The 12,593-nt window shown below is 40.8% G+C and overlaps 2 protein-coding genes and 1 non-coding gene across 3 annotated transcripts; 1 reads left to right on the top strand and 2 right to left on the bottom strand.

Moving 5' to 3' along the window:
- Nucleotides 1–1,051: 1,051 nt before the first annotated feature.
- On the bottom strand, nt 1,052–2,081 carry LOC122674881 (olfactory receptor 6B1). Its single transcript, XM_043873483.1, has one exon. The coding sequence runs from the start codon at nt 2,019–2,021 to the stop codon at nt 1,089–1,091; it is 933 nt and encodes a 310-aa protein (XP_043729418.1). The 5' UTR covers nt 2,022–2,081; the 3' UTR covers nt 1,052–1,088.
- Nucleotides 2,082–6,923: 4,842 nt separating this feature from the next.
- Nucleotides 6,924–6,996, top strand: TRNAV-AAC. Its single transcript has one exon. It is a non-coding gene; the product is annotated as a tRNA-Val (tRNA).
- Nucleotides 6,997–11,349: 4,353 nt separating this feature from the next.
- LOC122674592 (olfactory receptor-like protein OLF3) lies at nt 11,350–12,291 on the bottom strand. Its single transcript, XM_043873086.1, has one exon. The coding sequence runs from the start codon at nt 12,289–12,291 to the stop codon at nt 11,350–11,352; it is 942 nt and encodes a 313-aa protein (XP_043729021.1).
- Between the last annotated feature and the right edge of the window lie 302 nt (nt 12,292–12,593).

Genomic DNA, 12,593 nt, shown 5'->3' with positions numbered 1-12,593 from the left:
CATCAGCATGTTGCACTGAATACAGCTTAAAGTATAGCTCCCTTTGCCTTTGTCAGAACTGTGAGCCAAGAGTAGGCATATCCATACGCACTTCTGCAGGTGTGTGGGCCCATTTTATCAAAAAGTAAAGCTTACATGGGTAGGGTGACAGATAAATAAGTAGGAGAGTAGAGAGTCCCTGCGGTACAGGATGAAAATCTGCTAATTCCTAAGACTGGCCTAGTTATTTGTATATGAGGTAAGAGAGTGAGGCCAGAGGAAGTAAAAGAAAGCTGAAGCGGAGTGAGATGACTGAGACCAGAAGGAAAGAGGACTGTGAGTGCAAGCTTCCTTCAGCAAGTAATATATGTGATGATATTCTTTTATTTATCAGCTATCAGGTGCTCATCCACTGGAGGATACAAATAAATATGCTGTGACATCTAGGAAGGAAATGTGAAATTCAACACAAAACAACTGAATAAGTTATATCAGAAGACAAAATGTAAACTATGAAAGGTATAGTTCACTTATAGATGACACCTTGCAGGTAACAGAAAGCACTCCAGCTATTTTGAAGCAGAAAAGTATTTAATGCAGGGAAATGGGTGTTAACAACAAGTGTTGAAAGAGGCTAGAGATTGTTCTTCTAGTCTTTGCCACCAAGATTGACTCCTGGCATCAAATTCAGAATGGGATTATTAAAGGGGCAGCTACCTCTGTCTCAGTCAGGAAGCTGAGAAGTCAGGAAGCTGTCACCAAATCTGATTCCCCAGAGAGTATAGTGCTTGCTAGATCCTAAAACAGCTAATTCATATGCTGCCATCTCTCTCTCCCACTCAACTCAGGAATTTACTCACAATCTTAGAAACCCCGTTTTGGATCACAGTCAAAGAGCACTCACTGTTCAAAGGGCATGCCCTTAAAACACAGACCACAGGCACGGAGATCTCAGGACACAACCAAGAGCTGATGGTTAACGTGGATGTGGTGAGGTCACATTAACATGAGTAATATGTTAATATCCAGCTGAGGCATTAAAGGAGAAAGGGTGGGGGTTGAAGAGCAGGCTCCAAATCAAATTACTTCTTCTAGTCACTTGTAACAGACTAGTCAGATCTGGCCTGGCAATAAGCCAGTTTCTTCAGCGCCTCTTTGACCTCTCGGTTCCTTAGACAATAAATGAAAGGGTTGAGGGCAGGGGTGACAATGGCATAGAAGATGGAAATAACTTTGTTCATGTTGAAGGCGTGAACGGCTCGGGGCCGGGCATACATGAAAATCGTAGCTGAGTAGAAGATGGTGACCACCACGAGGTGGCAGGCACAAGTAGAAAACGCCTTCTGCTTGCCTGTGGGCATGCGTAGAACGGTGGCCAGGATGCATCCATAAGACAGGACAGTGACAGTGAGGGGGAGGAGGAAGACGACCAGTGCCAGGACAAAGTCCACCAGCTCAGCTGTGGACATGTCTGTGCAGGAGAGGTTAAGGACCGGGGAGATGTCGCAGAAGAAATGGTTGATGACATTGGGGCCACAGAAGCTGAGGCGAGAGATGAAGTAGGTCTTAGCCAAGGAGATGCCAAAGCCAATGGTCCAGGAGCCAAGAGCCAGGCGGAAGCAGAGCCCGTGGCTCACAATGGTGGGGTAGTGCAGTGGGCAGCAGATGGCCACGTAACGGTCGTAGGCCATGGCGGCCAGGAGCACGCACTCCGTGCACATGAGTGCGATGAAGAAGTAAAGTTGTATCATACAGTGAGCGAAGGAGATGCTGTTGCTCGTGGACCAAAAACTAAACAGCAGCTTGGGTACCGTCACAGAGATGTACCAGGTCTCCAGGAAGGACAAGTTGGCCAGGAAGAAGTACATGGGCTTGTGCAGTGGCCGGTTCTGCTGCACCAACAGGATGATGGTCACATTTTCAGCCACTGTCAGAATATAGGCCACGAGGAACATGAGGAACACTGCTGCTCGCATGCCCCAGCTCCCAGGGAACCCCACCAGGATGAACCTGGTGACCCGTGTCTGGTTCTCCACTTCCATATTGGAGACACAGGGCTTAACTCTCCTGGGAGAAAAAGTTACTGGTCAGACTCCATGGTCCAGTTAGAACCTTCCATCTTTTGCCTTCTTTAACTAGTAACAACAGTAACATATCATTTTTTAATAGTGCATTATAGGTTAGGTCATACACTGGGTCCATTATGTACACAATGTAATTTGATTCTCACATAGCCTTTTTATACATCTTAGTAATGAAGAAATTGAGTTTGGGAGAAGTATTAGTAACTTACCACATTCCCACTGGCAGCAAGGCAGTTACCTAGTTACTTAGTTCAAGTCTAAGTCTAAACAGCATGCTCTGTCTATGACCCTACACTGTCTTTCACAACCACGTCCAAATTAAACCATATCAAACGACCATGTTTCATATTACCATTGCCATCTCTGAAGGATACACCTGGCTTTCCTGGCCTACCACCCACCCAGAGCGCTGGAAGTTCTGCCTTTACAACACTTTTCCCCCTGTGCTATCCATGGAGACAGAGTGAAACCTGTCATTATCTGTGAGGTACATGAGAAGGTGAGGTGGGGAGAGCTAGGCTTTCCGGTATTAAAAACCTGGACCTCAGTCGTAAATTGCTATATGAACCTTAAAATCTTATCATCTCCGAAACCCAAATTCCTCTTCTGCAAATGTGAATATTAATATTCATTTAGCTTATGTCAATGTGGATCAAAACCCAAATGAAACAATGTAAATAAAATTGTACATAAACTCTAAACGACAGTAAGTGTGAAAGGGCTCCTCCCCCATCTCAGGGCCTTAAAAGATAAGGATGGGCTCTCAGGAGTGAGGAGAGTGACTGTTGCGGGCCAAGCAGAGTAGTCAGCAGACATGAGCTTCCTCTTGGGGAGATAGAAGTCCTTGGGGGTAGAGGTGAGAGTCTCTTGGAGGAGATTTTTTTAAATTAGCAAACAATAAGAAACACATAATACATAGTAAAATTTGAGACATTTTCTATGAAGGTTAAAGAAATGATACTCGTGTGATGGGGGAAGGTCTCTCTGCCCTCTGAGGAGGTGACATTTACACAGAAGGACGCCAGAGCCCCAGGCCTCTGAAGAGTGAGGTGGGAGAGAGCTGCCCTGAGATGAGGCGTGCCTGCTGTGATGGGTGCAGAAGGAATGGAGGAAGAGGGGGGAAAGGCAAGCAGGGCCAGCACGTGTAAGACCCCACAGGTCATAATACGGGCTCTGAATACCATGAGAAGCAAGTGAAAGGCTTAAAGCTGAATAGGGGCGCAGTATGACTCACGCTCGGAAAGATCACGCTGACATGCAAGAGTGGGAGTTGTGAGATCGCAGGTGGCTACTCAAAGGTGACGGTGACCTTGAAAACCTTGTTTCACGGAAGTGAGCGGACTCCAGATATATTTTAAAAGCATCTTTAATGGTAATTGATGGAGTAAATATGGGAGGAAAGAGAAGAGAGAAATCAAAGAGGAATTTCAGGTATATGGCTTACTATATGGAAGTGACGCCGTTTACCATAATGGGAAAAACTTTGGTGTTTACAGACACGTTTCTCATAGTTGAAGAGATGGCAGTGGGCTAGAATCTGTTAGGGTTTTGTTCTGATGAGTTTTAACATGAAGCCTGAACAGTAAGTCCAGAATTTTCTCTAGTAATAATTTATCAGTTATTACTAGGTACTGGGAAACTTGCTAAGTATCTTTCAAATATGCCACTTAATCTACAAAACAAATGAATGAGGCACTGTTATTCTAATTGCACAGAGGACACTTCAGACTGATTAAGTAACATTTCCAAGTTTGAGAGTGATGAAACCCGAATTACAGTGAAGCCATCGTCTGTCTGACTACAAAAACACAGCCTCAACCACAACGCTGTCTCACATACAGATCAGGAATACCAGATTTTGCACTCAACACCACTTCTTAAATATTTAAAATGTCTGATAATTTTAGGAAATATTCTCTAATTGTACTGAAATTTCATTATTGGCACAGGCTATTAAAGATGAGTCCAGATTTCTACAAATGTGACAGAGATGCCTGTTCAATTACTCATATAAAACAGAAATGAATATATAGAAATGCTTGGTAAATGTATCAGAGAAGAGAAAATCATCACAATAAAGAAAAGTTTGACAATAAAAATAAGTTAGAGATATTTTAGGCAGATGAATCAGAGTGAACAAAGGCAAAGAGATATGAAATAGCCTGACATTTTCAGGGAAGCATCTCATTAAGACCTACTTCCTCTGTGAGTGGGAAAATTATAAGTTAATAAATGAATAGAAACAGAAAAAGAAAGGGGAGGTAAAGAGAGAGAGAAAGGGTGTGGGGAAAGAGAGGAAGAGATAGTGTTAAGGACAAGATTGTAGATTCCTTCATATGAAATATTAAGGTATTTAAGAGTTATTCTATATTATAGACAATATGTAATCATTGAATGTTTTCAGCAGCTGATAACATCCTCACATTCCACCCTGGTTTTTGTTATGGGGGGCATGGATTTGGTTGGATCAGAGTTGCCAAATCAGAGATTAAAACACTAGTTGGAATACACCTTCCTAGCTAACAAAGACACACACAAAGAAAAGAAAAATCACCCCAGTTACAATATTTATTAAAGAAAAGAAGACAAACATATTTAGACATACTTGTTCACAAGTCATATGAGTAACTTTGCACTCCTAGAGGAAGCTCAACAACGACAACATATTTCCTTATTTCTCATCCACTAAATGAAGGGTGCAAGCAGTAATTATTGCACATGAAGAGGAGGACTTGACCACATGCGTTTTCAATGTATTATTTTACCATAAACTTTGTGGCCCTTTACACTCATGGTAGTTTCTACTCCACTACGGTGTACTCAAACTTGTTACCCCCTCATTTGAGACCTTTACCAATGATCCAGAATCAAGCATTTTAGCTTCTTCTCTCCATTCTTGTGCCTGCTGTGTGTACACTTTCGCTTAACTCTGTATGGATTCTGTACAAGGGTAGGACACAAGTAATTCAGATATGATAGAAGCATAACCTCCTTCCCTGTCAAGACAACAGCAGTTTTTGTAGCCACCATCACAAATGAATTGCCAGAAAGATGCAGAAGCACATTGCTGTCAGAAGGCATAATAAGAAACTGCAGGTTGGGATCAGAGCCTGGGGTTTTTATTTCTAACCCAATATCAAGAGATGTCCCTCAAACGTAGTAGGAGGATTGTGCTCACTGCATACCTGGCTGTACTTAGAGCTCAGAAGACGAGATTATCACCCTGACTGATTGCTGGAGATTGAGAGTGGATAGAAGAAGTGTGACAACAGAATTAAATGTTTAATATTTAAACATCACTGTGCCGTATGAACCTGAAACAGAGCTGAAATTTCATTATAGGCACAAGCTATTAGAGATGAGCCCACATTTTAAGAAATGTGACATAGATACATATTCTATCATACATGTAAGACAGAAATGAACATACAGAAATGCTTGGTAAATGTATCAGAGAGGAGATAATCATTAGACTGAGTCCTACAACAAAAAGTGATGTTCTGAGAAGGGACTCTTACCTTGGCTCAGCAGCCTCTAAGTGGCTGGGATGTGAAAAGAAATTCTTCACTGATTCTAAAATAGGAAGAAGTAGAAAAGAAAGATTCAGGTATTGGATAGATGTGAGACGTGCACCCTCTAAATCTACAAAGGGTGAATGGGCACAGGTTACCCAACTGCTTCCAAACTGACAGTCAGGACTAGAGGAGAGGTGAGTCCCGGACACCAGGAACACATTTGTGCCTGATGCGGCTCCAGGATAGCTCTCCCCGTATCCTGGGGCCAGAGCACCCATTGCCTTCCTGCAGGAAGCTGCAGTGGCCTTAGGCACAGCACGCTGTGAAGATCTTTGGATTCTGAGGGTTTTATATGGTTTTAAGACTTGCCCTACATCTCTGCAAACACCCAGGAGAAAAGCACTTTGAAAAGGCAGTTCAGGTCTCTTCTGGGAGCCGTGAGAAATTTCTATTTGCCTATTGTGGTAATCTAACTTATTTTATACAGTATTAGTTCCACAGGGGAAAGAAATCCTTGCTTTGAAAAGAACCACCTGTGATTTTATTCTTTGCTGAAGCACAAAGAGAAAAAAAAATTACTACTTTTAAATCTATCTGCAGATTTTCAGGATGGCCTGTGGCTCAGATGGTAAAGAATCTGCCTGCAATGCAGGAGACCCGGGTTTGATCCCTGGGTCAGGAAGATGGCAACACACTCAGTATTCCTACCTAGAGCGTTCCATGGAAGAGCCTGGAGGGCTACAGTCCATGGGGACGCAAAGAGCCGGATACAACTGAGGGACTAATGCTTTCACTTTTCATAGATTTTTCAATTATTCAATCTTCAGTTACTTAAAACAGGACAATCATATCAGCACTCCATAGGAGATACGAATATCCAAAGTAAACACACTGCTACCTTTTGTAAAATTTTAAATAAAGGTTTTTGTTTGAATGCTTCTGCTGTAATTGTGGGCTAAATATATTTATCATAATGGGATCATTACTTTGTCTGTCAGCTGCCTTTGGGAACCACTTGACCAGTATTTCATGTTCTAGGACAAAATTTTAGTTTACTGAAATCACTTCTCCTGAAATCTGAAGAACTCTTAAGTAACCCTCACAGAAGCAAAAGCTGTCTAATTCATTGAGGTTTCATGAAATGAAAAATGGAGATATTAGTAGTTATAAGCAATTCAGTCTTCCAATGTGTCTATGATAATTAAACAGGCTTTAACACTGTTTATAGGGCTGATATATGAATAGATATCAAACAGTGATAACACCCATATACTGGACTAACACTTAGCAATAAAAAAAAAATGAACTGTCCTTTACCATTAAAAAATCTAGACATAACACACAGGTTTCCGTAGTGTAGTGGTTATCACATTCGCCTAACACGTGAAAGGTCCCTGGTTCGAAACCAGGCGGAAACAACACTGGTAGGCAATCTTATTTTGGGCCTTCCCTGTGACTCAGACAGTAAAGCGTTTGCCTACAATGTGAGAGACCCTGGTTCGATCCCGGGATTGGGAAGATCCCCTGGAGAAGGAAATGGAACACAACAGATACAAGATGATACACAAAAAAATAAAAACCAACAGCTAAGGGACCTCAGGGCCAGCAGAGAGTGAGTTCCCTGGGTTTCCTTAATGCTTCACACATATCCTGGACAGAGATCTGCAAAATTATCCAACCTGCAACTGCCAGCAAGTATTAATATATATATATTAATATATGTATTAATATATATATATCTCTCTCTCCAAGAAAAGACCATATAGCTGAATTCTAGGATAAGATAATGTCAGAGTGTCATGGAATATAGCCAGTTCGTATCTGATGAACATCTCCTACCTATTTGAGATCATTTGTATGGAATTCTGGCCCTAAACGCCTTGTGTAAAGACACAGACACAGTAATTCATAGAACACTCTGATGATAGACATTCCCGATCTTTGGAGAACTATGCTCCGCGTTCAGTCTCCCTGGCACATTGCCGGGTTAGCACAGATATTGTCTGGTGGACCCTCGGTCATTTCTTTCCATTAGTGCCCGCCACATCATGATATATTTAAGATCAATTTGGGAAAACTGTGGATGATATCAAATGATATATTTTGGGGGATGTCAGTTGTTCTAGGATTTTAGGATAAAAGGATTCAGGATAAATAGGGTTTGAAACAAGTGCCTTATTTTTAGTTGTTGCAATTTGGTGTTCATACTTCAGCTCTATTAACTCTTCTTTACCACTAGCACCACCTGGGAAGCCCTTGAAAGTAAGTGAAAGTCCCTCAGTTGTGTCCAACACTTTGTGACCCCATGGACTTTAGCTTGCCAAGCTCCTCTGCTCATGGAATTCTCCAGACAATAATACTGGAGTGGGTTGCCATTCCCTTCTCCAGGGGATCTTCCCAACCCAGGGATCGAACTAAGGTCTCCTGCATTACAAGCGGCTTCTTTACTGTCTGAGCCACCAAGGAAGCCCAAGAATACTGGAGTCGGTAGCCTATCCTTTCTCCAGGGAATCTACCTGACCCAGGAATCAAACCAGGGTCTCCTGCATTGCAGGCGGATTCTTTACTAGCTGAGCTACCAGGGATGCCTTTAAAAGCCCTTATTCCCTTATATACATCCTTTTCCAGCCTCTTGCTTCCCAGTCTTTTTAGTCTGGTTGCTGGCTGTCTTGACTGTTAACCCTAGTATCAGGCTGCCATACTTTTGCCTTTAAATATTTTCAGCAAATGTCACCTGGAAAGCCATCCCAGTCCTGATAATACTCAGTCAGTAAAGCAAAGGCCAGCTTTATGTCAGCTCTTCAGGTAGCTGCCAGATATGTTGAAACAGCCAAAATTCTTTGAGTAAGGTCCAGATTGCTGCCTTTTACTTGCAACCTGCACCAAGAATTTAGACTGTAACCTTCATGGCTGTCACCAATTTGGGAGGTGAGAGGTAATAAGTGGGCAGCTGAAATGCCCCAGTACTATTTTGCCATAATGTAGTGTTTTCCGTTTTTATTAATCTTTCCCCTTTTGTAGTCAGTTTTTTACTAGATTTCAGAGTTCTGCAAAGGTTAATTCCAAAAGTTTTTGCCAGTTTATTTGCTGTTTTGTGGAGAGTCTTGGAATTCCCTGCTCAACAATTTCAGTAATGTTTACAAAAACACCGTTACCTTAAATATGCATATAATTTATATTTATTTATATAAATATTTGTACATTTAATTAATCTACATATTTGAATACATATATACATAAATGTGGGCTCCTCTAGTGACTCAGTAGTAAAGAATCCACCTGCAATGCAGGAGACGTAAGAGACATGGGTTTGATCCCTGTGTCAGGAAGATCCCTTGGAGGAAGACTCAGCAACTCACTCCAGTATTCCTGTCTGGAGTATCCCACCGACAGAGGAGACTGGCAGGATACAGTCCACAGGCTCACACAGAGTAGGACACAGCTGAAGTGATTTTGCTTGCACGCATGCACACACACATACTTTACATATTATCTTTGCACCTTTCAACCTTGCCAAATTCCCTTATTAATTCCAAGATCTTTGTTGTAGAGTCCTAGAGACTTTATATGTAAATGATAATGCTGCCTGAGAACAAAAATGATTCTGTTTCTTTCTAATTTGTATTCCTTTTATTTCTTTTTCTGGCCTTATCATTTTGGCCAGAATTTCCAGATAAGAAAACTGATAATCAAGGACATTAAACATTGTTCTCAATCTCAAAGAGAAAATGATTCTGTTTTTTGTTAATAAATATTGATGCTAGCTGTAAGTTATTTGTATATACATTTTATTGGGTTAAGAAGTTTCTTTCTATACCTAGTTTGCAAAGATTTTTTTAATTAACATTAATAATTTTTGCCACCTATTGAGGTGCTAAACTGGTTTCCCCTTTTAGTCTACTGATACAGGGAAATATACACATTGATTTATTTTAGGATGTGGAACTAAATTAAAATATAAGCTATTATATTTTTGCAAAGTATGGAAATTTATTTGGCAATATTTTTAGAATTTTGTGGGGCTGTTCATGATTGCTGTTGATCTGTGGTTTCCTTTCTATAATGTCTTGGCTTGGTTTGGCCTGACTTCATAAAATAATGTGGTGTTTACTCTTTTTCTACATTCTGGAAGAGTTTGAACTAGTATTAATACACACACATGAAAAGATGCCCTATATCATGTGTCATCAGGGAAATACAAATTAAGTCAATAATCAAATACCACTACACACTATTAGAATAGCCAAAATCCGAAACACTGGAGAATGCTGGAGAAATATGGAGCAATAGGAACTCTCATTCATTGCTGGTGGGAATGCCAAGTGGTACAGCCACTTTGGAAGACAGTTTGGTGGTTTTCTACAAAGCAAAACATACTTTTACCATACAATCCAGCAATCATGCTACTTGGTATTTACCTAAAGGAGTCCTAAAGGAGTCAAAAATATGTCCACACAAAACCTGCACCCAAATGTTTATAAGCAGCTTTATTCAAAATTACCGAAAATTAGGAGCAGACAAGAAGTCCTTCAGTAGATGAATGAATAAACTGGGGTACACTCAGACAATAGAATATTATTCAGTTCCAAAAAGCAATGAATGATTAAGCCACAAAAAGACATGAAGGAACTTAAATGCAAATTACTAAGTGAAAGAAGCCAATATGAAAAGGCTGTATACTGTATGATTCCAATTATAAGACATTGTGGACCCCTTCTCCCCAAGTTTGCAGTGACATATAATTGATGTGTGCTGTTTGGTATCCATTTTTATAACTTTTTCCATTTATTGTATCTATGTAAACAGAAAGACAAAGTAAACAAATGGAGTGAACTGGAGAATCAAAATTGAAAATAATCTAGGCAGGTTGGTGTGTGAAAATCAATAATGATTAGCAAAACAAAATGCACATACCTTTGTTTAAGTTTAAGAGAAAAAGAGTACAGTGAGTGTGGCATCTTTGTAACAAGTTTATAGGAACCAGGTCTTTGAAAATTAGTTGAATAAAAGACTATGGTAATGAATACTTTGGAAATAGATAGTGGTGATGCTTACACAATATGGTGAATGTAATTAATGCCATTGAAGTACACACGTAAAATGACTAAAATGGCAAATTTTATATTATATATTGTATGCTTTACCACAATAAAAAACACTATAGTGAAGCCACAGATTTCTCATCTTCAAAGCACATAAGATCCAGCATAATGGTCTGAACAAATATTCTGTCTTATTTATTTCAGAATATAATATCACAGTCTAGATTTAGGCATAGAGAGTATTGAAAGCTCCAAAACTGATGTTATTTTTTTAAAGAGTTGAAAAAGTCATTTGGAGGAAATAAAGCTGTTCTAAAACAATTGGAGTATTGTCAGGTATTCTCTCTTCTATTCCACAAAAGTATAAGTAGACCTAATTGTCAGAATTCATCTATCCATTCAATCCACAAACCAGGTCTGCTTTATGAAGCCATGCATTATTCCTTTAAACACTGATAAGCTAATAAAATGTAAAAATGGGAGAAGAATCCTAAATACTACTGGATACCTGAGATAAGATGATCTAAGAAAAGGCCCTTTCATGAATCACTGATATGTAAATTACCTGGTATTGGCCTACATAAGGAAATCCATTAATTATGTGGAGAAATTCTTCATTTGAAATCCAGGATCTCACCATAATAGTCTTCTTTAGTGTAAATGTCCCACTTCACTTATCTGATCTTCTTTTTGATTTTGATGATAGATAACAAGACCTTCTCATAGTCTTTACCCTTTGTATCTGAATTTCTCTAAAACTTTGCTGAGAGCAGCCATAACTTCTTTATTTCTCAAGCTGTAAATCAAGGGGTTCAACATAGGGGCCACCACAGCGTAGAAGAGAGCAACCATCTTTTCCCCGTCCACCGAGTAGGCGGACCGTGGCCCCAGGTAGGTGAAGATGGCTGTACCAAAGCACATGGAAACCACGATGAGGTGAGAGGCACACGTCCCAAAGGCTTTGCTACGTCCCTGAGCAGAATGAATGTGCAGAATGGCAGCAACTATACGACCATAGGAAAACAGAACCAGGGTGAAGGGAAGCATGATCATCAGAAATCCTGAGATGGCCACCATGACCTTGTTGAAAGAGATATCCACACAGGCTAGCCACAGCACTGCTAGGGTCTCACAGGCAAAGTGATTGATAACATTGTGACACAGGGGGAGCCGAAAGGTGATGACTGTCTCCACCAGTGAATTTGTGAAACCAGCCCCCAGGCAGCCAGCAGCCAGTCCCAGGCACAGCCCTCCGTGCATAATGACCGTGTAGTGCAGTGGGTAGCACACTGCCACGTAGCGGTCATAGGCCATGGCCCCCAGCAGTAGGAACTCAGACGCAGCCAATGCCAGGGATGCAGAGAGCTGGATCAGACAGCTGTAGAACGGGATGGACTTCTGGGCTGCGAGCAGGTGGACCAGCATTTGAGGGACAATACTGCTTGAGTAACAAAGGTCCACAAGAGATAAAATGCTAAGGAAGAAATACATGGGGGTATGAAGCCTGCTGTCCAGTCTGATCAGAAGAAGGATGAGGACATTTCCCACAATAGTCACCGAGTACATGGCCAAGAACAAGACAAAGAGGGAGACTTGAGTCCCCCAGTCACTGGACAGCCCCAGCAGAATGAACTCGCTCATCCATGTCTGCGTTTTATTTCCCTGACCCATTAGTTTCTAAGAACTGAACTAAAGACATCAAAATGACAAAGAAACTCAGAATTGGAAGGTGGCTTTCATACCACATGGAGAACCTACTCGTTTGAACTTAAAGTTCTCCCTGAATGTCAGCCAGATCATCATCCAAACTCTGCTTAACGTATTTCTAGAGGAAGAATGCAATGGTATCCAGTTGTGCAGCTGGAAATCAAGGGGAGAAGTGGTTACATTCTTGAAATTCAGTTTATTAGAATGTGAGCTTTTCTCTCAAACATGTACCCTTAAATGGAGGAAGGAAATTAATGAAGTGTTTA

This window comes from Cervus elaphus, chromosome 18 (assembly GCF_910594005.1).
Source record: "Cervus elaphus chromosome 18, mCerEla1.1, whole genome shotgun sequence".
NCBI classification, from domain to species: Eukaryota; Metazoa; Chordata; class Mammalia; order Artiodactyla; family Cervidae; genus Cervus; species Cervus elaphus.
The sequence above is the reverse complement of the archived record's forward strand: the minus strand, read 5'-3'. Positions and strand labels throughout refer to the sequence as shown.

What these genes read in the sequence shown, in the direction of transcription:
- LOC122674881 (XM_043873483.1), bottom strand. Translation starts at nt 2,021, where the DNA reads ATGGAAGTGGAGAACCAGACACGGGTCACCAGGTTCATCCTGGTGGGG.
- LOC122674592 (XM_043873086.1), bottom strand. Translation starts at nt 12,291, where the DNA reads ATGGGTCAGGGAAATAAAACGCAGACATGGATGAGCGAGTTCATTCTG.